Here is a 27996-nt window from a genome sequence, read left to right as displayed (position 1 = left end):
GTAGGCCTTTTTTCAAATAATAATGACACCATGCTTCACTAAGAGGATTATATAATATATTGTTTCCACAAACTTAATTGAAACACAGAAGCTTTCTCAGAGGACAAGTGTCCCAGGAACTATATTTTGAGATATAATGCTGAAACCTTCCTAGAGGGTCATTTCCCCTCATAAGATAGTCACTAAAACTGAGAATAAGTCTTAAGTCTTTCCCATTCCAAAGAAAATGTTCTAGTAAACTATTAAAGTAAACACAAAGTCCAACTCAAAAAGGTTTTATATAGGGTATATTATGTAAGACAATGGTTTGCAAACTATGTTCCATTGAGTCGCTTCAGAGACAACTGTTGGACACTGTGCAGAGGACTGATTCTAAGATGGTAGCCCATAATGCCCACCTCATGGTATTCATGCCTTTGTGGGACCTGTGACTTGCTCATAAACAAGGTAGGGGGATGGCAAGGTGATGGGATCTTACTCCCATGACACTGTTAAGTTTCATAAGACTTTGCCTTGCTAGTCGGCTTGTTTTAGATACTCTCTTTGCTGGTTTAATGAAGTAAGAAGCCACGATGTAAAGTCCATGTTACAAAGGAACTTCAGGCAGCCTTTAGGAACCGTGGATACCTTCTAGGAACTGCTAACAGACTTTAGGAGATGTGGGGGAGCTGATGGCAGCTTCTTGTCAAAAGGAAATAAATTCTGCCAACAATCTTATTAAACTTGGAATCAGATTCTTCCCTGCATCAAATGTCCAGAGAGAAATGCAGCGCAGATGACAACTTGATTATAGCTCCAGGAAACCTAGCTTAGCCATGCCAAGACTCCTAACCAACAGAAACTGTGAGATAATAAACATGTGTTGTTGTTTTAAGTCGCTAAGTGTCTGGTAATTTGCTCTTAATTCATTGCCAGTTCTGAAAGCAGTAGATTTTAGAATATGAACCAAACCAAAATGTCAGTAGATCTAGAGGCCCCATGTGCTTAGACCAAGTCTTAAGTTCCAATACAAAAGCATGGCTGGATAAAGTACAGTAGAATTTGAAATAGGATGATAAACATTATCCATAATTAGCTTATTTTTAAAAATCTTGCTTTTTTGGTATTACCAACATATTCTTACTTAATAACATGTAATTGATGAAATGATTGTACATATGGCATCTATTAGAATTTATCTTAATGATTACACAATTTGAAACTGTTCTAGTTCCACAGGTACAAATAGGAGCTTAAGAAATTAACATTCTAGAAAGATAGACAGGTAAAATACATAATTTAAATATGTATATAGATTTTCTTGGAAGCATATAGTCTCATTTCCTGCAACTAGTGGGCACAAACAGCTAAGTATCAAGCTCAAATGTTAATTATAAAGGTACGTGCTCTAAAGGAAGTAAAATTCTCCATGTCAGCAAGTTTGCTATATTAAGGGCAGATTCCTGATAGTAGGGAAACCTGAGGCATGGGATGGGAACATCTTAGCTCCATGTACTTGAAATTCCTAAAACTAGATCCCCTGAACCCTCTGAATCTGGGGATTCAGATGCCCCTCCATTTGCTAAAGAAATAAGAAACACACTGCGGAGGCAGACACCAGCATCATTGAGAATACCAGTGTTGGTTTTCCTCTGACTGATAGGACTGACAGTAAGAGATACTGTTATTTACCTGGGGTCCCCAAAAACAATCAGATAAAGAGGAGCCTGAAATAGAGACCAGGTGACAGCTATTAGCAATCAAATACATAGTGAGTGCCCTTATTATAATGAGTGTCAAGGCAGGAGTGGTAGCCACAGAGTATTGATACACAAAGCTAAGGAGAAGATCATTGAGCACAGCATCCCTAGGGGCAAGACAGATGGGCAACCAATGAGGATATGCCCAATCTATATAATCAAAACAAACAATTATGGATGATCAGGAGGCTAAGGGAAACCACCCCAATAAAAAGACAAAACTCCTTGCATAGTTTCTGGATCTAAACCAGTTTTCAGATGTGGAATCTTATGACTGAAAGAAAGGATGAGTTGCCAGGAGGAAGAACTCTAACACCACAGAAAGTGAATTCAGCTATTTTCTCAGGTAACAGTAAACACAGGAAAGGAAATAACCCACACATTTTAAGAACCACTGGACACAATGAACCTGGTTGACAGTGACACTGAAAATCCCAGTGTCATCATAACCCCACTTTTAAATTAGAGGTATATAGAAAATAAGTAATAAATTGAGTCCTGGCCCAGGTCTGGCCCATGGTGGGCTCAATAATTCCACAGATGCCATTTAGTGGTAATTACAGCAGTCTCCAAATGGACATACTTGGTATTCAGAATAACCCCTACATTAGTTCCTTGGCCTGTGGAATTAAGAACTACGATAATGGACTTGCCAACACGGTGAAACTTTGTCTCTACTAAAAATATAAAAATTAACTGGGCGTGGTGGTGGGCACCTGTAATCCGAGCTACTGGGGAGGCTGAGGCAGGAGAATCGCTTGAACCCGGGAGGTGGAGGTTGTAGTGAGCTGAGATCACACCATTGCACTCCAGTCTGGGAGACAAGAGTGAGACTCCACCTCAAACAAACAAACAAACAAAAAGAACTACCATAATGGGGAAAGTCAAGCCTAAGCCTATGAAAATTCCATCTCCCACTGGTGAAAATTACACATAAAAAAAGGACACAAAGGTGATGGCCCACATTATATTCCTTTTTTAATTCACTAGTCTGCCCCCCTAAAAAAACAGGTGCATTGATACATCCTGAAAAATGACAGTGGACTACTATAAACTCAATCAAGTAGTAGCCCCATCTCAGGTTAACTTGCCAGATGTTGCATCCTCCCTAAATAATTAATACCACCCCAAGTACAAGATACGCAGACACTGAATTGGTAAATGTGTTTTTTTCCATTCCTATCAAGAACGACCAGAACTACTCATATACACCTGGGATGGAAAAAAGACATACTGATAGTTCTTTCTAGGGTTATGTTAATTCCGTTGCCTTCTACCATAATACAGTCCCAAAAGACTGAGACCATAGGGACATTCCACAGAACATCATATTGATTCACTACATGGTGAGAAAGTAGTAATTATATTTGAAGTCTTGTTTAGTCATACACTCTTTAGAGGGCAGGAGGTAAATCCTACAAAGATTTAGGGGCCTATAACACCAGAGAAATTTTTAGAGACCTAGTGGTCATGAGAATGGTCAGATCATCCCCTCTGAGACAAAGGATAAATTATTACCTCTTGTGCCTACCACCAATGAGAAGGAAGCACACTGTGTGGTAGGTTATCTATTTGGATTCTGAAGGTAGCATATTGCACACTATGGAATATTGCTTGGACTCAATTGCCAAGAATTACAGAAGGCTTCCAGCTCAAAATGGAACACAGAGCGGGAAGATGCTTTAGATAAAGTCCAACCCTGTCACTTGGGCCACATGATGTAACAGACTGTATGGTATTAGATGCATCTATGGCGGGAAAAGAAGCCATATACAACTTATGGCAAGTCTCACTAGGACAATCACAATGTACACACTTGTTTCTGGAACAAGGCCATGTAGTCTGCAGAGGAAACCTATATACTACTTTGAAAACAGTTCTTGGTATGCTCCTAGCCCTGGCAGACAGCAAAGATCTAGTCATAAATCATCAATGACCAAACACCTAGAAGTGCCCATTATAAGCTAGCATCTGCTAGGTCTGCAAACTGAAAGGCTGGACAAGCCAAACAATGATTCATTATAAGACAGAAGTAGTGATCCATGTTTGAGCATCAGTAGGGTCAGAAGACATGAGTAAAACACATATGAAGGTAACCCAGACTTCCATACCATCTACTAATATTGTGTTGTCATCTCTCCCTCAGCTCATATCTATGGCCACACAAGGGGCCACTTATGGCTACCTGACAAAGGAGGACAAACATCACGCCTGGTTCACTGATGGGATAGCTCAGCATGTGTATAAAAGCCAAAAGTAGACTGGTGCTGTACCACAGCCCTATTCAAGAGTGGCCCTGAAAGAAAGCAATGAAGAAAATAGGGCAGAGCTTCAGATGTCCATCCACTTTGTGTATAAAAAGAAGGTGCCATGAAGTAAGAATATATACAAACACATAGGCAGGGCAAATGGCTTGGCTAATTAATAGGCCAACAAGGAAAAAAAATTGACAAGATTGAAGAAAAGGATGTCTGGAGAAGTGGTTTGTGAAAATATCCATGGGAATAAGGAAAAAAAAAAAAAAAAGATGTATGTATCATGCTTTAAAGCCCTTTGGGTAACTGGGCTCTTTGGATGGTCCTTGAACAAACCATGTCTTCCAGTATTCATGCCCTTCTGTAGATCCCTCTCCATGTATTTTCTGTGACTTTTCTTTAATACCAAATAGAATATGGTAGGAATGATGCCACATGAGTCCAAAGCTAGGACAGAATAAGTGGTGTCTCAGAATTACAGCTCTGCGAGCCCTGAGCCATCATATAAGAAGTCCTGCTAACTGCAAACTGCTATGTTAGGGAGACCAAAAGTAGGTGCACTGGTTCAGAATCCCATCTAACCAACCCTGCTAAGGTATCAGATGTGCAAAAGAAGTCATCTTGGACACTCTAGATGAGCTCATACCACCAACTAAATTCTACCAGTGTTAACCTTTATAGCATCATATGAAGAAGAAAAACTACACAGTTGAACCTTGCCTGAATTCCAGACTCACAAAATCATGCAAAAGGTGGTATTTCTAGGTAGTGGCACAAAGTGTTAACTACTTCTCTTCATAAAAATCAAGTATAAGTCTTGAAAAATTGGTCACAACAATTGCATGGCTGTGGAAACCAAACAAAAGCAGATACCAAATTGAGAAAAACTTCTAGAGCTTCAGATAATAACAACAGATATATGTTACCTTCTTACCTAGGGTTGCTTCCATAACTTTCTTCTACCAGAGTACATACATGGAAGGGGTCTACTGAAAGGATCAATAAATGTATCAGTGTGATGATGGCTGGGAAAACCAGCAGCTTTTATGCTACCAGAAGACATAAACTTGATTTGGAGTGGAGCTGAGAACCCAAGGTTTTTTCAGCTAAAAGAGGCAAACCCAGTAAGAAACAGAAAACCAGCAATTTTTCTAGCCTAAGGTTGTAGTCCAACAAAGGGTGATCAGTCAGAAATTTAACAGGAAGACCATGGAAATAAGAGACCCTCAGAAAAGCTAAATACACTCTCCACATATATCAGGCTAAGAAATTATATCACTTCTTAGTCACAGGGGAGATCCTGAGAAAGCATGGTAGAAAGTAAAACCCAAGAGTTACTTGAGAACTGGCTGAACTTTAAATGTGCCCGTATACCACACAAAGATTAAATGGCATAAGGTGGAGGCTTTCAAATTCAAGATATTTGAGCACAACTTTTGCCCCAATCTTTGGCTAACAATTTGGATCATGACCCAAAGAGTAGAGACTTCAGAGGGACACATACCACAGGGAGGCAAATTCTATATTTTAAGTCCAAGAAAGTTACTGAAAAAGGGAAAAGAAAAAAGAAACATAATCTTCAGGAAAATCTGTAAGAATCCAGAGTTATTACATGATCATCATTTAAAATGCTCAATTTTCAACCAAAACTTATAAGACATTCAAAGAAATAGGAAAACATTACTCATAACTAGGAAAAAAAAAATCATTCAAAGAAACTGACTGCTATGTACTAAATGTTTGCATGCCCCTCCTGCCAAATTCATGTGTTGAAGCCTTAATCCCCAATATAATAGTTTCTGAGGTGAAGTCTTAGGGAAGTCATGAGAGTGGAGCCCTCATGATAGAATTAGTACATTTATAAGAAGAAACACAAGAGAGATGATCTCTCCCACATCATGTAAGAATACAGCAAAAAGAGCTATTTGCAACTTGGGAAGAGGGCTTCCACTAGACACTAAATCTGCCAGTACCTTAATTTCAAACTTCCCAACCTCCAGAACTGTTAAAAAATAAACATCTGCTTTTTAAGCTATCCAGTCTATGGTAATTTGGTATAGTTGTCTGAGCTAAGACACTGACTCTCAGTGGGATAGATGTTGGATTTAGCAGACAAAGATTTTAAAGCAGCTATTAAAAGTATGTTCAAAAATGAAAAAAAAAAAAAAAACCCTTGTCAAGGAATTACAGGAAAATATGATAACAACTCAGTAAGTACACCTAATTTTATTTCCTAAAGTAAATTATATTGCTTAAAAAGTGAAGCAAAGTAATTTAAATTCTGAAGAAAATAAATGTCCAGCAGAAAAAGGCATAATAAATTATAACAATGTTTAATTTTTAAAACTTAATTTTTTTAGCTTTTAAAAATTAAAAAAAGTATTAATGATTATTTGCTCATTTTTAGAAAATATCATCAACTGATCTCAAGATAACTATCGAAAATTAACAATGCATGTAATCCAGGGATCGGCAAACTTTTTCTCTGATGAGCCAAATAGCAAATATTTTAGGAGCAAAAGAGCAAAATCGAGGCTATTATGTAGGTCTTAAGTAATAACAGTAAAGACAAATTTCTACAATTTTTATTGATGAAACTTAAAATATAAATAGTTGACTGTAATTTTTGAAATATAGACCTATACATTTTGAGGATAATATTTCATGTAACTGGGGTTCAATGTTAGTGTTTCCTATCATCAAAATTTCATCTGCTACCACTGATCTGTAATAAGAGGTATTTGATCTTCAAAAATTTTCTGTTCATACAGATAGTTACTGCCAAACACTGATATCAGTTGATAAACATATAATCTAACTATGCATATTTATCCCTTGTAATACATTTCTAGGTTTTTACTAGATTCTTCTACTAAAAGCTTAGCATGTTATTATATTGCAGATTAGCCATTTCTATTTGAAGGTCCTCAACTGCACAATTAAACAAATTTTGAAATACGGAGGTTTCTTTGTATTCACATTGAAGTCTGACAAACATTGCTGGAACTGTAGTTTGAGCTTAGAAGATATTTCTACTGCAAAATTCTGCAGGGATAGAGATCTTGCTATTTTGTTTTAACTTTTGACACCAAGTCAAGTATATAAAACAGCTTGACATTAGTTAAGATTCAAACATTAATTGTTGAAATAACTTTACCACAGTATAAATTTCTCTTAAAAACAGTTATTTTTTGTCTCACAATTTTGGGTTAAGTTCATTAAGAAAAGTCACCAAATCTGGTGACTTAAATTTTCAAATTTTTCTGGACTTTGCTTTCCTGTGAGTTGATAATATTGTGATGGGTGTTTAATCTGGTAACATGTGATCCACATTCCATGGTGCCTTAAAGCTATAACATTCAAAGTCCACTTTCCTTATCCTTTCTTGATATGGCATAATGTGTGCACAGTTAATAAAAAATAAATGAAATGTCACAGCATGGTTGTGTGCATGCTACTCAAAACACTGTGGAGTCATAAACATGTCACTGTAATTTGCAGTTGCTGAGCAGCACTGCAAAGCAATGACAGCAAACATGTAATCTGTCTCGACCACTCAACTCTGTCATTAAAAAAGTATTGATAAAAGAATCGATAGGCAATACATAAATGACTGGGTTGGCTGTGTGTAAATAAAATTTAGTTTATATACACTAAAATTTAACAGTGTGGCGATTCCTCAAGGATCTAGAACTAGAAATACCATTTGACCCAGCCATCCCATTACTGGGTACATACCCAGAGGATTATAAATCATGCTGCTATAAAGACATATGCACACATATGTTTACTGAGGCACTATTCACAATAGCAAAGACTTGGAACCAACCCAAATGTCCATCAGTGACAGACTGGATTAAGAAAATGTGGCACATATACACGATGGAATACTATGCAGCCATAAAAAAGGATGCATTCATATCCTTTGTAGGGACATGGATGAAGCTGGAAACCATCATTCGCAGCAAACTATCACAAGAATAGAAAACCAAACACCACATGTTCTCACTCATAGATGGGAATTGAACAATGAAAACACTTGGACACAGGAAGGGGATACATCACACACCGGGGCCTGTTGTGGGGTCGGGGGAGGTGGGAGGGATAGCATTAGGAGATATACCTAATGTAAATGATGAGTTAATGGGTTCAGCACACCAACATGGCACATGTATACATATGTAACAAATCTGCACGTTTTGCACATGTACCCTAGAACATAAAGTATAATAAAAAATACATAAATTTCATGTGATTTTCATATCACAAAATATTTAAGTTTTTTTAACCATTCAAAAATGTAAAAAACATTCCAAGCTCAAAAACAAGAGATACAGAGAAAAGTGATGGGTTGAATTGGGCCCACAAACCATAGTTTAACTATCCCTAATCTAGACTGCGTTATCTGATCATTTTCTCAAGTGAGACTTCATAATATATGGATAATCTCCCACATGCAGTAAAATTACATTGTATATCCAAAAGGTTGAGGCTTAAATAAGAAGTCAAGTTGTTTTGCTGCTAAATCAACTCTAAAATCCTTTCACTTGTGTAATATTTCTAGCGCAGGCTAACAAAAATAAAAGCCTATCCCAGATACTATTTTCTAGGATGAGTCAACCATATATGCAGTTAAATTTACAGTCTAAGATTTTACTCCGGTACCCCAAAGGTGGAATTCTAGAGCAAGAAAAAATGCTATCTTATTTCATGTTTCATACTCTAGTACTACATAGTATTGACATTTGATATATTTTAGTTGAAAGAAATAATCAATAAATGAATGAATGAATCTACTCTATACCTCTTGAAATACTGAATTAGTCTTAGACCCAACTTGTCTGCTATTTCAATGCTTTTCAGCTCAATTATAAATGCCCTATACACCATTTGTAATACCATAAGGGCATTTACTCTTTTATGTCTCTCATTGATTAATAATAATAATAATAATATAATAACAATATATCCTCCATAAAAGTATACATTTTTCTATCCATTGAAGAAATTTAATTATCAAATGTTTAAAGCTCTACTAAATATTAAAATCTAGGCATCCTCTACTGAATTCTAATCCAACATAACAGCTTTCACTTTCAATTAAAATTTGCGCCAGGCGCAACGGCTCACTCCTGTAATCCCAGCACTTTGGGAGGCCGAGGCGGGCTGATTACCTGAGGTCAGGAGTTATAATGATGCCTAATATAGCAACAGAGGAATTTATTATATCCAAGTAACATCAGTGTGATTGGGTCCTTTTTATTCAAGGGTAAAGTCCTAAGACTCACATTAAAATTGGAATAATTATTTAGCATAAGATTATTTTACCCATAGGTGGAGTGAATACATAAGAGAATAATCAATCTTTGACTTTTTAAAAATTTTACTTGTGAAAGTCTTAGTAAATTTTATTGCAAGTCAGGAGTGGTGGCTCACAACTGTAATCCCAACACTTCGGGAGGCTGAGGCAGGAGGATTGCTGGAGCCCACGTGTTCAAGACCAGCCTGGGCAACACAGTAAGACCTCATCTCTAATAAAAATTAAAAAATTAGCTGGGCTTGGTGGTGCAAGCTTGTGGTCCCAGCTACTTGGGGAGCTGAGACAGAAGGATTTCTTGAGCCCAAGAGGTCAAGGCTGCAGTAAGCTATGACCATGCCACTGCTCTCCAGCCTGGATAACAAAGTGAGACCCTGTCTCAAATTTAAAAAAAAAAAAAAATTGTTATCTAGCCATCTAATAATTTTTAACATATTCTTATTGTTAGAACTTGTCCTAAAAATTTTTGAGTCCAGTTGGTTTCGAATTCCTCAGATGTTTAATTGGTCTCAGATACCATAAATTAATATTTTTCTCACACTGCTAATGTACATTGTCTTCAATAGCCTATTTTCTTTACAAATGTATAGTAAATTCATTACTTAAAAATAATAAAAAATTATGAGACTATGTAAGGCAGTAAATTTCACTAATGATACTGACAACATCTAAATTCAGACAAATACAAAGCGGACATTTTTTGGGTTTGTTTTTAAAGCTTAAAGGATCATGCTTCTATCTGAAAGGTGTAGTCTATTTTTCCTTCCTCCTAAGCTAGGTCTTTTCTCCAAATTAATCCACCACCATCTCCATTCACCTTCTCATCTTACAAAATAAGTAAAAGTGTGTTGTGCTAATTTCATATGTAAGAATTGATTCAAACATTTCATAATTTACAGCTAGAAAACTACCATACACATGTATTCTTGCATTTGCTAGGCCACTTTTTACACAAAATTTTATACAGAAAAAATAAAGGCCTGCAACTACCAGGTAAAAATAGTCAGATTAGGCTATGGAACACAGAAGAAACTAAAACTCCCCACAACAGATTGTAACTTAAAGAAGATCAAATGGGGCATCTTTTGTGCAGCTGGTCAAATGGTTAACAACATGGCTATTTAATTAAAGTGAAAAATTACACTGGATTATAATATTAAGATTAAAATATATCTAAGGAAAAGTTCAGAATCTATTATACGAGATATTAACTCGCCACTGAAACTAATTTCTAGACGTTTCTCTGGGTCTAAACGCGAAACACGAGCATCAAGTGAGTCACAAAATTCTAATATAAGTGAGTAACTTTAAAACATTTTTGGTCATAATCTACAGAAAGAAATATATATTTTACATTGTAACGAAGCAAAAATTTACTGAACACAATTACCCTTACTCTGTGAACTTGACTTTGATATTTTCTACTCTATTCTAGTCTACTCTTTTTAAAAAAATGATGGTTATGATCCTCTCAATTGATTCTGAAAGTGAAGTGGGGAGGAGACCCAATGAAGGGGATAAGGATGAGGACGAGGGTTGGAGATGGTGAACGTTGCCCCACAAGAGATATTTTGTAAGGTCTGGGCATATTTTTGGCTGTCACAACTGTGATTAGGGGTGCTACTGGCATCTAGTAGGTAGAGGCCAGGGATGCTGTTAAATACCTTACAATGCATGAGATAGTGCAACACAACAATTATCCAGCCTCAAATGTTAGTAGTGCTGAGGTTGAGAAACCTGCTATAGACTACTCAATAAGAAAATAATAGATAAAATTAGAAATCCAATATTATTTTTAAAGGCTACAAAGAAATATATTTTAAACTCTGAGAAGAATGTTCGAAATATTTAAATTCAGAAATACTATGACATTAGCAATCTAAGACTTACCTCCTTCTATAACCCAAAGGCAAAAAACAAACAAACAAAAAAATGAAAAAAACATCAGTTTGCAATTTCCTAACCCAACACAAAGTATGGGAAAGCGATCAATTTAGTGTTGTAAAAAGCAAACTATATCACACTGAGTAAAAGAAAAGTGTTACAAGACATACAGAGCACACAAAATCAGTAAATACAACTAATGCTTCTTTCCTCTGAAGTCCTATGGTACCTGTTTAGTACAATGGCCTTATATTGCTAGTTATTTTAGATTCTCAATTTCTAGGATAGAAAAAATGTGTAACTCATTTCTACATTTTCCACTGGATCCAATCCAACACCTTGCAAATGATAGGTACTGAAAGAGTTCTTGGCAGAAAAATGAGTAAATAGGTGTTCAGTATTCAGTGAGACATTGAATTACATCTTAAAATTACATCTCAACAAGTTAAGCATATTCTTTCTACCCTGAAAACAAGCTTCATTCAATTTAGGACAGATCTTGGAAGAGGCGAAACCAACAGAAATGACCACATCCATATGACCACAATTATACTTTCATTCAGAGCTCTTGAGAGTTGTCCTATAGAAGTCTTAACTATCACAGAACACTAAGTAATCCAAAAATGATTTGAATACGGTATGATGAGTATTGTGTATACACAGTCTCATCTGATCCTTACAATGACTGAACAATAGAGATACTATTATCCTGATTTACAGATTTATAGGTAAAGAAACAGACCTAGAGTGGTTAAAAAGGTAGAACTACATCACATAGTTAGTGAAGGGTTTGATCATCCTCTTTTACTCCAAAACTGATACTTTTCCCATGAAACCTCTGTTTTTGTTACACAAACAATGGCCCAGTCATTGTAATTAGTAGCATCATTTAACAGAATATACTGAATGAAATGACATCTATTATAAATTTGAGTGAAACTCTGTATATTTAAAATAATGAAATCCATCCGAAGTAACAAGTAAGAGACGAGCCAAAACTTAAAGATAGAAGAAGAAAAGAAACAGACTATCCAAAAGGACAGCAGAGAAAAAAAAATTAGGTAGAGTAAATTATAAACTTGCTACCAACTGCCAAGGAATTTTATTATTTATAGACCAGGAAAGATTCTGCTACGTAGTAGAAGCTATGATGTACTAGGACCTAGAAAAAAATTATTTTGCAATGATAATGTTGCTTGGTGCTATCTATAAAGTGTTGTTAACATTTTAAAATTAGATAACTTGATGAAAATTTGCCTTGCATATTTTTGAAAGATTATGCACAAAATTGAAAAGAAACAGAAAAGTAAAGACAAGGAGAAAGATATCGGAGTTGTAAAACACATTCTTTGGAGTTATTTAGTGTAGGAATAATAAAACAAAGTGGTGATTATTTTTTAAAAGTTGGTTGGTTCTTAGAATGATGTCTCTACATATAAAAATACAGAAAAACATGTTTAAAATTCACTAGCAAAATTTCTTTAACTATTAGGAAGAATTTTCAAACATTAGTTAACTATCAAAGATGAACCACAATGTTAGATACTTCTAAAGATAATTTATTCCCAAATCAAATTGCCAATTTTCCACAAATAATAAAAAAATGCTACTTTAATGATGAAAAGTCAAGACATGATATAACTCAATCTCTTTCCCATAATATCCCAGTGTCTCAAAAGCTACAATTTATCCTCACTGAATTCAATTATTGGGGAAATATTAAACATAAAAAAGATTACTTCATTCAAGTTTATTCCTCCAAATTCAAATTAAAGTGTAGTTTTCTGCCGAATACATGTTGGCAGAAACTGTCCTCTGTGAAACAAACAATTAAATACATGAGAAAGAGGACTATTTTCAACAGTGTCTACTAGAAGTTCAAGTTTAGGAATAAAAAAAATGTGAGAGGCATTTTTTTCTATATTTGATAAGTGTTTTAGCTTTGCTAATTTGTTTCAAATAGGATTTTAATTTAACTCATATATACCTTTTTATTTATATCAGATTTTTATAAGTGGATACCTCAGAATACTAAAATAAAGATATCACATATAAAAAAGCTTTCAAGCACTGAATTGATACATTTCTGGGTTTTTTACATTTTTATGTGGTACAAGTGAAGGCATTACTTTAGCAAAGGATAACAGAAATACCTACCAGATAGAATCTAAACCAAACCACCAAAGATAACAAAACTATCCTTTTTCTTATTTTTTAGTATCATGATATACTCTGGCAAATGTGAAAAATGACCAAACTAAAGATGATTAAATATACTTAAGGAAGTACTACAGCTTAGGGAAAATAAAATTTGTATATACTCCACAAAAAATTAAGATTGACAGTTGCTCTTTATAGATAATTATATTTTAATAAGCAAGTTTTTCTTAGTATTTATCATTTGAATGCAACAAATATGAAATATCCCTAACTTGATTTTTTAAAACTGCATATGCATTTCCCCAATCCTATTTGTTGAATAGTTTATCTCTTCCCTCTTGGATTGTTGTGCATTTTATATTTTATCATTTATTAGTTTTAATATATTAAAATTTCACTGATATGTCCAAATTATCTATCAGTACCACATTTTCAATTATTGTCATTTTATACTATCTGGTCAAGTGAGTTCTCCCTCACTACTCTTAACTATTCTTACAAGTGTTATTTCTTCCAGATTAACTTTAGAAATAAAATACTTCAAGGGTCCAATTGGTATTATGTCTAGAATGTTATTAACTCCAAGAGATTATCTGCAAAGAGCTTGCATCTTTATACTACTTAGCCTTCCTAATTAGGAACCGCTACTCACATCTTCCTTATGCTACTCAGTAAAATTTTATGGCTCTTCCTGTAGGCCCCTCATTTTTATATCACAGTTTTTATTTTTAATTCAGAATGGAAACTCTCAATTTATGTGTCCTAGCTAATTATTTTGGTACAGTATAAAATGATTCCATAATCATTTCATACCTAGCTCTGTTCTTGAATATCCCTTAGTGATTCCTGTTGATTCTATAAAGAAAAAATTGACTATTCATCAAATGGTATAAGGAAATTGGGAGTAGGAGGTTGGTATGATACTCATCAATCTGGGATATTTTTCTCATATTCCAAAATAAATTCCAGAATGTTTAAAAAGTTAATGGTTACAAAATAATTTAAAAATGACATAATATACAGTTAAATACTTAATTGATTTGGAAGTGAATAAAGAGCTTTTAAAGATGAAAACAATGGAAAAAAATCACCAAATACAAAGGTTTAGCTACATTAAATTCAATAGTTTCAAATAAACAAAGTAAAATACTAGGTAAACATTAAAATGAGAAATGTATTTGGCAAATAACAGTTAAATGGGGTAAAATCCTAACTATATAAAAAGCGCTTTTAAATCAATAAGAGAAAAACTAATACCCAGAGAAAGAAGGGCAGAAAGAATTAAAGGAATGAACAGATAATTCACAGAAGATATCAAATGCAGATAAACGTATAAAACATTCAACTTTACAATCAAATTCAAATTAAAATGACAAAGAGATAGCATTTTTGTGGCTATTGAATTGGCAAAGATTTGGTGAATTGAGACTGAAAACTCAAGTACATCTGACAAGAGTAAAGCATGTTACAACCTTTTTGGAAAGCAATTTGGTAATCTGAATTAAAGCTTAAAATAATCCAAAGTACAAATATATATTTTTGAAATACTCAAGAGATGTAGGCAAAAAGTATGTATAAATATAACCATTATATTTTACATTGGCAAATGGAAGCCACGGCAATGCCCCAGATAAAGAAATATTTAGTTTGTGGTATAATCTTATGATAGAATGTTAGTGTAGCTATTTAAAATGTATTACTAAAGAACATCTAATGGTTTGGAAAAAAACCACTTATGATGTGATAACAATTGAAAGCATCAGTATACAAAATTATACATAGCAAGATACCAATTTTATAAATCTATAAACCATACATGCATAGGAAAAAAAAGAAGGAAAATACAATAAAAGGTTAACAATGGTTATATCTGGGGGAAAGAAATACGGATAACTTGCATTTCATTCTTTATGCTTTGAAGACTTTTTCAGATGTTTTATAGTGAACATATTGTTACTTTTATAAGGAGACAAAAAATTAATGTTATTTTTAAAACTACAGTTAATGGATATTTTTGAAATATGCTGCCAGGTGATACAAGAAAACTTTCAGAAACAAAGCAAAAAAGCAATTTTTAAAAATTAATAGAACGTCATTCTGTTGTTCTTATACATGAACAACAGAAGATACTTTTTATAACATGAAGTTTTCTTCACACGTTCGATACCATTAAAAGACTTTTAAAATAAAGTTAGTAATACCTATTACATTTTCACTCAGAAATACAACCTATTAAAAAATGCTTATCTAATCAATTACAGCAAAATGTGTAGTTAGAAAGCTTACCTTTTTCACTTACACTCTCACTTTCAATCTCAACATCATCACAACTTGTATATTCGGGCGTGGAAGCCAATTCCTCCTCTGAACTGCTCAACGAAACCTGGCGCATTTTACCTCCTTTCTTCGATTTATGAGGCTTTGGTGGGGGAGGTCTCACTGACTCTGACTGGTCTGAACTGAGAGAATCATTCCTTAACATTGTTTCCATTTTTTCCCGTTTCGTTTTTCTTACAGCAGAGCTAGGATCTAAATGGTGCTGTTTCCGTAGTGAGTCAGTACGCCTCAAGTCTGGTCTATCTATGGGTAGCGGACTCCTCCTAGGGGTAGGAGGACTATGGTTTGTGGTCCTTTGTGCATAAGAACTTGGTCCCTGAGCCTCTCGAGTTCTTTCCATTGAATAAGATCGCTGATTTTCCATGGCAGCTCTACGATCAGATATAGATCTTTGCCTTGATGGTCGGTCCATCCTCAGCATAGAAATCCTGGAATCTTCCAGGTCAGCATTTGCCAAAGAAACATCACTATGCCTTCTCTCATGCCGTGCCCGGGACACTTCAGCATGGATCCGCATTTGTTCTTCATAGGGTTGTGGCTTTACTGGATAACGGGCCAAATTCGGATCACTTCGGTAGCGTGACTGGTACTCTTCCTCTCTCCTTTGTCTTTCGTATTCATCTCTGCTTTCCACATCCTCATCATCTACAATATATTCTTTGGAATGCCTATGACTTCTCCTGTTGGAGTCCCTATAACTTAAATGATCAGAGTCTTCATAAAACTGAGGTTCATGTTGAGATCGCCTATCAGCATAATCTGATGGAGATCTAGGCATTGCGCTATCCGAAGTAGCATACTGTGAATATTCCTCTCTTTCTTCCCTTTGGTCGTATCTTCTATTCTGATCTCTGGACACAGATGGGCTTCTTTTCCTAAGTAACCAAAGGAAAAGAACAATGAGAAGAGCAAAAATTGATCAATTTTACATTTCATTGATTTGCTGGCAGGTTGATGGATAACTAAGTAGTCCTTTTGCCTTTTTAAAATTTCATTTTAAAGGCATACCAAAACAATGGTTTTAGTAGTATTCATTATATTAAGTTCAAATAAGTACTTTGTTGTGGTTATTAAGTGCCTGCAACACTATATCTGGAATATGCTTATGCTCCAAAATTAGATAATATGATATTCCACTGCTATAAAATAGCCTTTATTCTAATTTCCTTGCTTGGCTTGCTACATACACTTCCACTATCCACCAACTATTATTCAGCAGTTTAGAAAAATATTTTCTTCCATCTTTTCTATACCTAACATGTTATGAAAGTTACCTGAAAATGTAATGAAGCCAAACTGATTTGGCTCAAGAGTTGAATACTTTCTGACTAAAACTAAGTGCTGGCTCGTAAAAATCGTTTTCATTCATCATCTGTCTAGTTCATTCCTAGTATTGGTTCACCTAAATTTTCATTTTATCATCATGTCTCCAACATATTTTATTCGATCTAACTTGAGATAAGCAATTTAAATAGATAAATAATAATGATCCACTCATTACAAAAATCCTAGAAATCAGAAAAACTGCTATTTTTATTCCATCTTCATTTAGATTAAGGCCAGCTTGGTGATATTATTCTACTAAGTCTCTACATCTGACCCCTCATATTTCCTTATAGTCTCAGAAGAAGAAACTGCCTCTTACCTTCTCAACTTACCCTTCTAACACTGGTAAAACCTAGTGAACCTTGCAATCACACATAATACCCTGTTAACAAAATATTGACACCAACCTTTTCTCTGGAATAAACTCAGATAATATCAACTATTAGTCATGAAAAGCAATAGGATTAGAATCCTGAAGATAACAGAAAAGGTTTAGAAAACTATTATGGGGATTTTGCCAGGACATGAACAGCAGATAATGAAAGAGTGAAGTCAGTTGAAGTTAAAGATGACTAAGATTCAACAGTCCAGTTGTGAATTTCTTAGTCAATGGTTTATTAGTCCAAAAGCAAGAACAGAGAAAGGATAGAGTAGAATGACCCAACCTGGAAAAATCAGCACTCTTCTCTAATACCTCCCCTGGGTCACAGAATCTTTTTCCCTCATATTTGGAATACAGTCTGCCAATCTATCAATTAGGTTCACTAACAAAAACAGAAGTTATTCTAGGTTTTCCAGGTAGGAAGGGTTTTAATTCAGGAACCAGAAGCTACACAACGGTTGAATGGGCTACAGGAATGAAGGCCAGGAAAGTTAATGCTGATGATCTTAGCCTGAAGATGCAAAGACAAGGGTTCTCAAAATGGACGTTAGAAAGCTGCTATGAATGCCAAAAGTCTATGGACATCTGCCAGCAATTATCTCAACCACCTAAAGCATCAGGGTGGCCAATTAACAGGAGTTTGCCCAGGAGCCACTAAGACTTTTATATCTGCCCATCTGCTAGCCAACAACTAACGCATGACAATAATGGCTTCTGTGTATCCTCCACCTTTCAAATCTCATGTAAGTACAAAGCCAGGATAAACTCTAACCTGGAACTATAAAGGAATAACTACTGTAGAAAGTGAAAAAATTAGTCTATCCCTTAAATGTTTCATAATTAAGAAAGTGGATGTGACATTTTTTAGCATTTACATTTATATATTAAACATTTAGGACTTAATTACAAATCTTTTTAGATTACAATTGTTACATAAAACCATAGATTCCTACAGTTTAAAATTTACAATCAAAACAAAACATTCAAAAAAAATTTATAGTAACACCCTATGTTTGTGTGTATATGTGTGTGTGCACTGTGCATCATTCATTTTACTTTTGTCATTACTTTTATACACATGACTAAAAAAAAAATACTCTGGTATGATAGTAGTCTATCATGAAAAGAACACCAGATTTAAGGAATCTACAGTTCTTAGTCACACTTTTGCAATTAGCCAGTTATTTCAAACTATATAACCATTAAATCCTTAGGAGTTTGTGCTTTAAATTGAGAGACATAGATTTTACATGTTAACTCATATATTACTTTAACAAACATATATTAGGTAAGAAATAAATGCCACACACTATCATATAAATGAGGAATACAGAAATGATTAAGACACATTCCTTGTTCTTAAGAGGGTGAATGATTCTAAAACCATCTTCCATTTCATAGGTAGTATGATTTTATTGATACCACAAATTCATCAAGTTAATAAGCCTACATGAAAGCTTAATGCATTAAGGATTTCCCATAATATATTTAATGCAAACTGAGTATTATAGAAGAATGAAAAAAAAGGGAACACTTCATTCCTATCTTAAAGAATTAACATGAATTTTTGAAAGTAGAGTATAAAGTGAATACAGTATATTTTATCTTACTGATAAATAAGAATATTTATTTCCTATTAAGGACTTCAGTTCCAAGAGAAAGGTTATTAATAATTAGTTCCTAGCAAGCCATCTAGGTACTTTTTAAAAATCATACCTTAGGAAAATTGAATTCATTGTTAAATCTAGCAATCACATTGTTCTAGAGATTATGAAATTTGCCAGAAATATGTGAATCATACTGTAGATGTCGATTTGTATTGGATTTAAGATTATAACCACTATAAAAAATAGAACAGTGGTTATAATCGGAAATTGGGATGACTACTGTCACTGTTACAAAGACTTAAGTTTTCAAAAATACACTTTAAGGTATAGTACTTTACAGTATGTTAACACTATGTGAGAAACAAGGCACAATTTCATTCTAACAATATATGTATCAAACAATGAAGAACCTGCAATCAATTATTTCTAAATAATAAATATTCTATCAAATAATTTTTACCAACTATATTATGAATTACTTCATATATACTGTCCTTTAAATTTTAAACTTCTATATTTCATGATACTATATCCCTTTCAGGAACTAAATAAAATCAGTGTAAATTCAAGTAATGTGTTTCTAGTCTATATCTTTGCTACCGGCCTTTATAAACAAGACTTAGCATTTATCATCATCAGGTGGAAAACATTTAATAGATAAAACAATATCATTGATAATTTATACATTTCTCTAAAGAACCATAAGGCATTTCGCAGTATTTAATTCATCTATTATAATACAAAGGAAAAGGAACGATTCATCTAGGATTTTACATTTCACTTAATCCTTCAAAGACCCTGAGAAATTAAGAGGCAGAATCCAAAATTATGCCTTTCTTTAGTATAAAATGTGTTTGTGGCATCATATAGTGCCTTAATCTTTAATCCTATGCATTCTATTAATCCCTATTTCTGTTATAACAATATCAGTATATATTTATATTCACTTTACATTTATCTAATATCGATTCACTTCTCTTTACTGCCACCTGCATTGTTAGAATTGTTTTCTCTTTCACCATAGTATTCTCTCCTTAATTAGAAACAGTTTATAGAAAACCACATTTTAAACATCCTAAATCTACTGTAATAAGTATCATTTCTACTCCCTGCTTACAGTTGTTTGTCATGTGGACTATTCAATCTATTTCTAAATATTATAGCTTGTATAACACATCTGATGCTCCATAATAAATGTTATTCTAACTATGCAAAATAGTATGCACAGCAAATCCTACCAATTAGACTCCTTAAATTCCATGTCCAAAAAGCATACTGACTGATGGGAAAACTCCAATGAAGCTTCTTTCCCAATTAAAATCACTTCCAGATTTCCCAAAGGCATCCAGGGTTTACATGCCATAAATTAATTCATCATGTTTTTACCATAACTTCCATTTTAATATTTACAGGCTTTACCATCTTAAGTGATTTGTGTTACTAATACCACCTATAATACTGACCATATTGATAAAATAATCATCAAATCTCTGAAAATATAGTCTAATGAACATTTGAAAACATTTATAAACGTTGAAAAATTACATGGAAACCTACATTGTAATATTTACATATTTTAACTCAACTGAAGAAATATGCAATTTTTAAAAATTATAACACTGGAAATACAGTCCAGAATTTGAAGATTACTAATTTTTGTAAATTCAAATTTTACATTAAATTAAGTACTACCTATATGAAAATGTTTGTGAAAAGCATTAATAGTAGAGATCATTAAAAAATTGTTACTTTATAAATAAAAAGATGTAAATCACACTTGAAAAATCAATAACCTGAAAAAAATACCTACTTGTTTTTAAAAATCTTTATAAAGCACGGATATTGCTAAATAAACTAATATAATACTTCATGAATACAATTACACAATGCTAACTAACCATACAGTTTAAATGTAACATTGCAACCAAATTCTAAAATTTTCAGCTGTTAAAACACATTAAATCAAGGATTTAACAGAAGTATATGATCCTGTAAAACATGAAAACAAAGGCCCATTTCTATAATTTCTACAAAAAGCTTTTAATAAATCAATTTATATTTATAAAAAATCAAAAATATATAAATTTTTACATATCACAATTAATATTTAATCTATTTTTATTGTTTTACCTTTGTTCAACCAATGCACATCTGTCGAGCATGAAGCATCATGTTGACAAAAATACATCAACAGTGTGCCAGGCAGTGCTTTCATTTAATCCTTCTAGCCCTGGCAAAATCATAGAAGCCATCCTTAATCAGACGATTTGAAAGTCTCTACTTGCTTACAATTGTTTTATTTCAAAACTCAGTTACTAAAAAATTACACAAAAACAACACTCATTCAAGGATGGAGTCATAGATCCTCTAGTGATGGGTCTGTTAAGAAAAAGGTTATTCTTTAATGCTGTTACTATGTGGCTGTATATAGCTCCAGATCAAGTAAGAATGTACCCTGTAAGGAGGATTATGGTACTTAGCTGATTAGTGTCTCACAATACTGAACACCAAATGCAAGCTACATCCAAGGCATTCCTGGGCACTATGTTTGAAACTGGTGGATTCAGAAATTTATAAATCACCCTCTCCTATATGAATTGCAGTACTTCTAAAATAACAAGTCATGTGCTTGTTATTGATAATTGTGCTGCTTTAGCTTTCACCATAAAATGTACAGTAGCAGTTTAACAGGCCTATTCTGTAACTTCTTTTCAATTATTCAATAACAAGTTTCTTAATCTTTAGTAAAGAGGCAACGTTTCCCCAAAGGTTCAAGAAGCAGCAGTTTTTGTAGAAATTTAATAAAAAGTAATGTGCTCCATTAACTAAGAAGTTGGTTAGACACTAAGTTTAAATCAAATTTTGCTCATTTTGTCAATTAACATCTCAATGCTCATTCAGTGATTTAAAAAAAAATTAAAAAGAGAATAAGGCCACACAAATTCCTTCCTAGCAAAAGCCAGTTATCTGGATATTAATATTACAACTCTGAAAGTTATATTTAAATGATTCCAAATAATTTCATATAAAACTGAGAAAAGGCCAGTGTTAGATGAGTAGAAAAAGATTAAAAAGGGTTGTGCTGTTTTTAGGTCTCACAAATAGCAAGTTTAAATGTGGGTCTAGGAATATATGGTAGCACCATTCAACTATTTGTATAGGTGTTCACCTCTATAATTTTATTTTAGAATTAAATGTAGGTCTTGAAAAGATTGGAGGGAAAATGTGGATAGAGAATGTGATTTTTTTACCTCTCAGATTTCTAATAAAGACTGGCAGATTATTCAAAGAGAAATGTAATAAAATTTCAAAATAATTCATTTTCATAGGAATGTAAAACCAATAATAAATTTCAACCATACAGACCCCACAGTTCATATTAAACTGAAAAAAAAATCCATTTTCCCACAGTTTATTTTTATTCTTAAGTCAAGAAAATCTCAGAAACACTGCAGTTAATAGCAATCCTTCTTCCTCTTTACTTTTCCTTCCATTCACTTTACCACCTCAGTGAGTTCTCTTGGTGATGTTCCTCTAACTGTAATGCACACTCTGGTGCCAATGCCCTTCTCTATCAATCGTCTTGTTTCTAGCTCCTCTTATTCATCTACCCCAGACTTTCATTTGTATCACCTTTAATACCACTATTGTTTTCCCTTCACTCTCTACTGATCTTTCTAGGGCTCCAATTTCTTTCTCCTTTTCTCTTTAGAATGTTTATTCTCCTTTCAGGACTAGTTTCCCCATTTTTAACTCTTTACTCTTAACATGCTTTCTTTTATTTATTGCTTTTGTAACTACTTCCCATGCATTCAAATTTTTGAGGACCCAAATTGGGATCTAAGAGGTTTTCATGAGAATAATTGTAATCTTATTATCCAGTTAAGATTACAATTGGATCTTAAACTACAAAACAACAAAAAGAATCTATGAATCAGATGCTAGTTAAATTAATTTTTATTTTATTTTATTCATGACAGTATTTTCAACTTGTATATAAAAGATGAAGGTTCTTAAATATTCAAATCTCTAGAAAATGCTGCACAATTGATGATCCCTTCAGGAGATCAATAATGAGTAGTGAGATTGAATCAGCAATAAAAAATCTTCAAACAAAAAAATAAAGCTCTAGACCAGGTGAATTCACACAGGAAATCTACTAAACATTCAAAGAAGATCTGGTACCAATACTACTGAAACCATCAAAAGATTAAGAAGGAGGGAATCCTACCTGACTCATGCTATGAAGTATCACTCTGATACCAGAGCCAGAAAAGGACACAACAAAAAGAGAGAGATAGAGATCAATATCTCCAATGAACTGAGATGCAAAAATCCTCAACAAATACTAGCAAACGAAACCCAACAGCATATCAAAAAGATAACTCACCACAACCAAGTAGGTTCCATTCCAGGCATGAAAGGATGATTCAACATACACAAGTCAATAAGTGGGATTCTCCACACATAAAATACCTAGGAATATACTTAACCAAGGAGGTTGCATTAGTCTGTTCTCACACTGCTAGAAAGAAATACCCAAAACTGGGTAATTTACAAAGGAAAGAGGCTTAATTGACTCACAGTTCTCCACGTCTGGGGAAGCCTCAGGAAACTTACAATCATGGCAAAAGGAGAAGAAAAGACACATCTTACATGGCAGCATGCAAGAGTGAGTGTGTGTCAGTACAGGAAAAACTACCATTTATAAAACCATCAGATATCGTGAGAATTCACTCACTACCAAGAGAACAGCATAGGAGAAACCACCCCCATAAATCCAATCATGTCCCAACAGGTATCTCCCTAAACATCAGGGGATTACAATTCAAGATAAGATTTTGCGGGGGAACACAGGTTAACCATATTAGAGGTGAAAGATCTCCGCAAGCAGAACTACAAAACATTGATGAAAGAATCACAAATGACACAAACAAATGAATAAACATCCCATGCTCATGGATTGGAAGAATCAATATCATTAAAATGATCATACTGCTCAAAGCAATCTACAGACTCAACACAATTCCTACTAAAATATCAGCATCATTTTTTCACAGAGTTAAAAAAAAATCCTTCAGTTCATATAGAACCAAAAGTAGAGCCCCGAATAGAAAAAGTAATTCTAAGCAAAATGAACAAAGCTGGAGGCATCACATTACCTGACTTCAAATTAAACTATAAGGCTACAGTAAATAAAACAGAATGGTACTTGTCTAAAAGTAGACATATAGAACAGAACAGATAACTTAGAAATAACAGCCAAATACCTATAACCAACAAAACATACACCTAGCAGCAGAGTAAACAGACAATCCACAAAGTGGGAGAAAATCTTTACAATCTATATATCTGACAAATGACTAATATCCAGAATCTACAAGGAACTCAAACAAACAAGAAAAAAACAATCCCATCAAAAAGTGGGCTAAGGACATGAATAAACAATTCTCAAAAGAAGATATACAAATGGCCAACAGACATATGAAAAAATACTCAACATCACTAATAATCAGGGAAATGCAAATCAAACCCACTATGTGATACCACCTTACTCCTGCAAGAATGGCCATAATCAAAATGTCAAAAAATAATAAATGTTGGTGTAGATTCAGTGAAAAGAGAACACTTCTACACTACTGGTGGAAATGTAAACTAGTACAACCACTATGGAAAACACGAGATTCCTTAAAGAACTAAAAGTAGAATGATCATTTGATCCAGCAATCTCACTACTAGGTATCTACTCAAGGGAAAAGAAGTCATTATACGAAAAAGGTACTTGCACATGCATGTTTATAGCAGCATAATTCACAATTACAAAAATATGGAGCCAGCCCAAATGCCCATCAATCAACGAGTGGATAAAGAAACTGATGTGTATATGTGTGTGGTGTGTGTGTGTGTGTGTGTGTGTGCATATACGCATTTCTATAATTCCTACAAAAAGCTTTTAATAAACCAATTTCTATTTATAAAAGCACAAAATATATAAACAAAACAAATATATAAATATATAAACAATTTTTTTGCATATATATATATACAGTCCACACACAATGGACTACTACTAAGCAACAAAAAGGAACGTAATAATGGCATTCACAGCAACCTGGATAGGAATGGAGACTATCATTCCAAATGAAGTAACTTAGGAATGGAAAACCAAACATTGTATGTTCTCATTCATAAGTGTGAGCTAAGCTATGAGGATGAAAGGCATAAGGATGATGGACTTTGGGGACTCAGGGAGAAAGGGTGGGAAGGGGGTGAGGAATGAAAGGCTACAAATTGGGTTCAGTGTATACTGCTCGGGTGCACCAAAATCTCACAAATCACCACTAAATAACTTACTCATGTAACCAAATACCACCTGTTCCTCCAAAAACCTATGGAAACAAAAATTTAAAAAGAATCAGACCACCCTACTTCTTCATAAGGTGTTTTTTAAAAAATATGTTTGGATTTAAAAAAAAACATACACTGGGGAAGGGATACCTTGTTCAATAAATGGTGCTTGGAAAATTGGATAGCCACATTCAGAATAATAAAACTGGATCCCTATCTCTCTCCATTGTCAAAAGTTAACTCCAGAGGGATTAAAGACTTAAATATACGATCTAAAACCATAAAAATTCTAGAAGAAAACTTAGGAAAACCTCTTCCGGACATTGACTTGGCAAATAATTTATGACTACCATCCCAAAAGCAAATGCAACAGAAGCAAAAATAAATAAGACTTAATTAAACTAAAAAGCTTCTGCACAGCAAAAGAAATAATCAACAGAGCAGACAGACAACCTAGAGAACAGGAGAAAATATTCACAAACTGTGTATGCAACAAAGGACGAATATCTAGATTGTACAAAGAAGTCAAACAAATCAGCAAAAAACCCCAAATAATCCCACGAAAAGTAGACAAAAAACATGAATAGACATTTCTCAAAAGAAGATATAGAGGTTTCCAACAAACATGAAAAAATTATTAACATCTCTAATGACAAGGAAAATGCAAATTAAAGTCACAGTGAGTACTATATTACCCTAGTCAAGAATGGCCATTATTAAAAAGTCAGAAAACAATAGATGTTGGCACAAGTGTGCTGAAAATTGAACACTTATACGCCACTGATGGAACTGTAAATTAGTACAGCCTCTGTGGAAAGCAGTATAGACATTTCTCAAAGAACTAAAACTAGATCTACCATTCAATTCACCAGACCCATTACTGAGAGTATCCATCCAAAGAAAAAGAAGGCATTATATTAAAAAGACACCTGCACACATTTATCACGGTACAATTTACGATGGCAAAGATGAGGAATCAACCTAAGCGCCCATCATGTGATGAGTGGATAAAGAAAATGTGGTACATACATACCATGGAATACTACTCAGCAATAAAAAATAATGAAATCATATCCTTTGCAGCAACTTGGAAGGAACTGGAGGTCATTATCCTACATGAAGTAACTCAGGAATGGAAAACCAAATATTGTATGTTCTTACTCATAAGTGGGAGCTAAACCGTGGGTATAAAAGGTACACGGAGTATATAATGGACATTGGAGATTCAGAATTGGGGAAAGTGAGATGGGAGTGAGAGATAAAACATCACCTATTGGGTACAATATACACTATATAGGGGACAGGTATACTAAAAGCTCAGGCTTCACTATTACACAATTCATCAATGTAACCAAAAACCACTTGTACCCCTAAAGCTATAGAAATAAAAAAATTTAATCTTTTTTTTAAAATAATTCTGCTCTTGAAGTAAATCTATCTTCAATAACGCTCTCTTATCTTCTTTCCAGTTTCTTTCCCAATACTCCTATAGAAATTTCCTCTGCCAGTGATGCATTAGAGCCAGCAAAAAACCAAAAGAAAGAAAGAAAGAAACAAAAGAGTGTGGTGCTTGCTGGAGCTAGGTCCCAAATAAGATGAAGAAGCAGATGCAACCAAAGATGCTGGTGAGGCTGAGCTTTGTGAAAGAAGGTTGTTAAATTTCAACAAGTGTTTGTATGTGATCTGATCATATTTTAAACATGGTGTTCTTTATTAAACACCACATTAAAAGAGGGATATCAACTAAGAGGCATGTCTGAGACCATGAGAATGATGAGTTACCAGATTAGACAACACAGTTAGAATTTTCTTTTAAATTCTAAAAATTTTTAACATATTTTTAGACATGTTTTAAACATAAATTCCTCTAAATTATGTGTTTTTAAACTTTTATAGAAAAGTTTCTTTAGCAATTTTTAAAGTAACTGATAGAAAATAATTTCACACTGTGAAATTACTTGTTTAGCCTTTAATTTATACATATTCTCTAAAAACGTGTTCGATTACAAGCTAAAAGTAGGTGACTTTTAGGGTTACTAAGTCTTCTGAATGAAGAAAATAGTAAATGTACTCTGGAAGCAACTGTAATGAATATTTGTTGTTGGCTTTCTGTCATCTATTTCTCTTTCTTCTTGAAACAGAAAGAATGTCTCCTCCCTTCTAAGCTTTGTGGTTTTGATTGAACTGGCTTCAACTGTTTCAGGGTTGAGCCATAATTAGCAGAGCTAATGAGAATGTACCATTCCTGTTCAAAATGGCTAGTACAATGACCTAAGCTGGTCCAACCACAGTGCCTCTTAAGGACATTGGTCTGACAGTACTGAGACATAGACTTATTGTTTCACGATTTAGAGTTCATGTAACTCTCACAGTTACTAGAAGACAATTTAAGGGTATAAGTCAGAGAGCCTTCCCCTAATGGAGTCAATATCCACATAGTGACAATTAAAAATAGAAATAAAGAAATTAGGTTCTAAGTCGCTTTACTGGAGATTCAGGATCAATCCCCACCTGAATCAACTCATGTACTACTCAAGTTTCAATGAGTTAACAAATAAATTATCTTTAAGTTTAAAGCCAGCCTCATTTGGGGTTTCTATTACTTGAACCTAAACTTTTCTTTGCTGACACAGAATCTGTG

At 33.9% G+C, this 27996-nt stretch overlaps 1 protein-coding gene across 49 annotated transcripts in view; it reads right to left on the bottom strand.

The window, feature by feature from the left end:
* Positions 1–27996, bottom strand: part of RIMS2 (regulating synaptic membrane exocytosis 2) — a 765294-nt gene that overhangs the window by 368298 nt on the left and 369000 nt on the right. For all 49 annotated transcript variants that reach the window (XM_073018262.1, XM_073018263.1, XM_073018267.1 and 46 more), the window contains one exon: positions 15642–16567. In XM_073018262.1, coding sequence (XP_072874363.1) covers positions 15642–16567 — 926 coding nt within the window. The remainder of the gene's footprint in view (positions 1–15641; positions 16568–27996) is intronic.

The sequence above is a fragment of the Chlorocebus sabaeus genome, chromosome 8 (assembly GCF_047675955.1).
Source record: "Chlorocebus sabaeus isolate Y175 chromosome 8, mChlSab1.0.hap1, whole genome shotgun sequence".
In the NCBI taxonomy this organism is placed as follows: domain Eukaryota; kingdom Metazoa; phylum Chordata; class Mammalia; order Primates; family Cercopithecidae; genus Chlorocebus; species Chlorocebus sabaeus.
The sequence above is the reverse complement of the archived record's forward strand: the minus strand, read 5'-3'. Positions and strand labels throughout refer to the sequence as shown.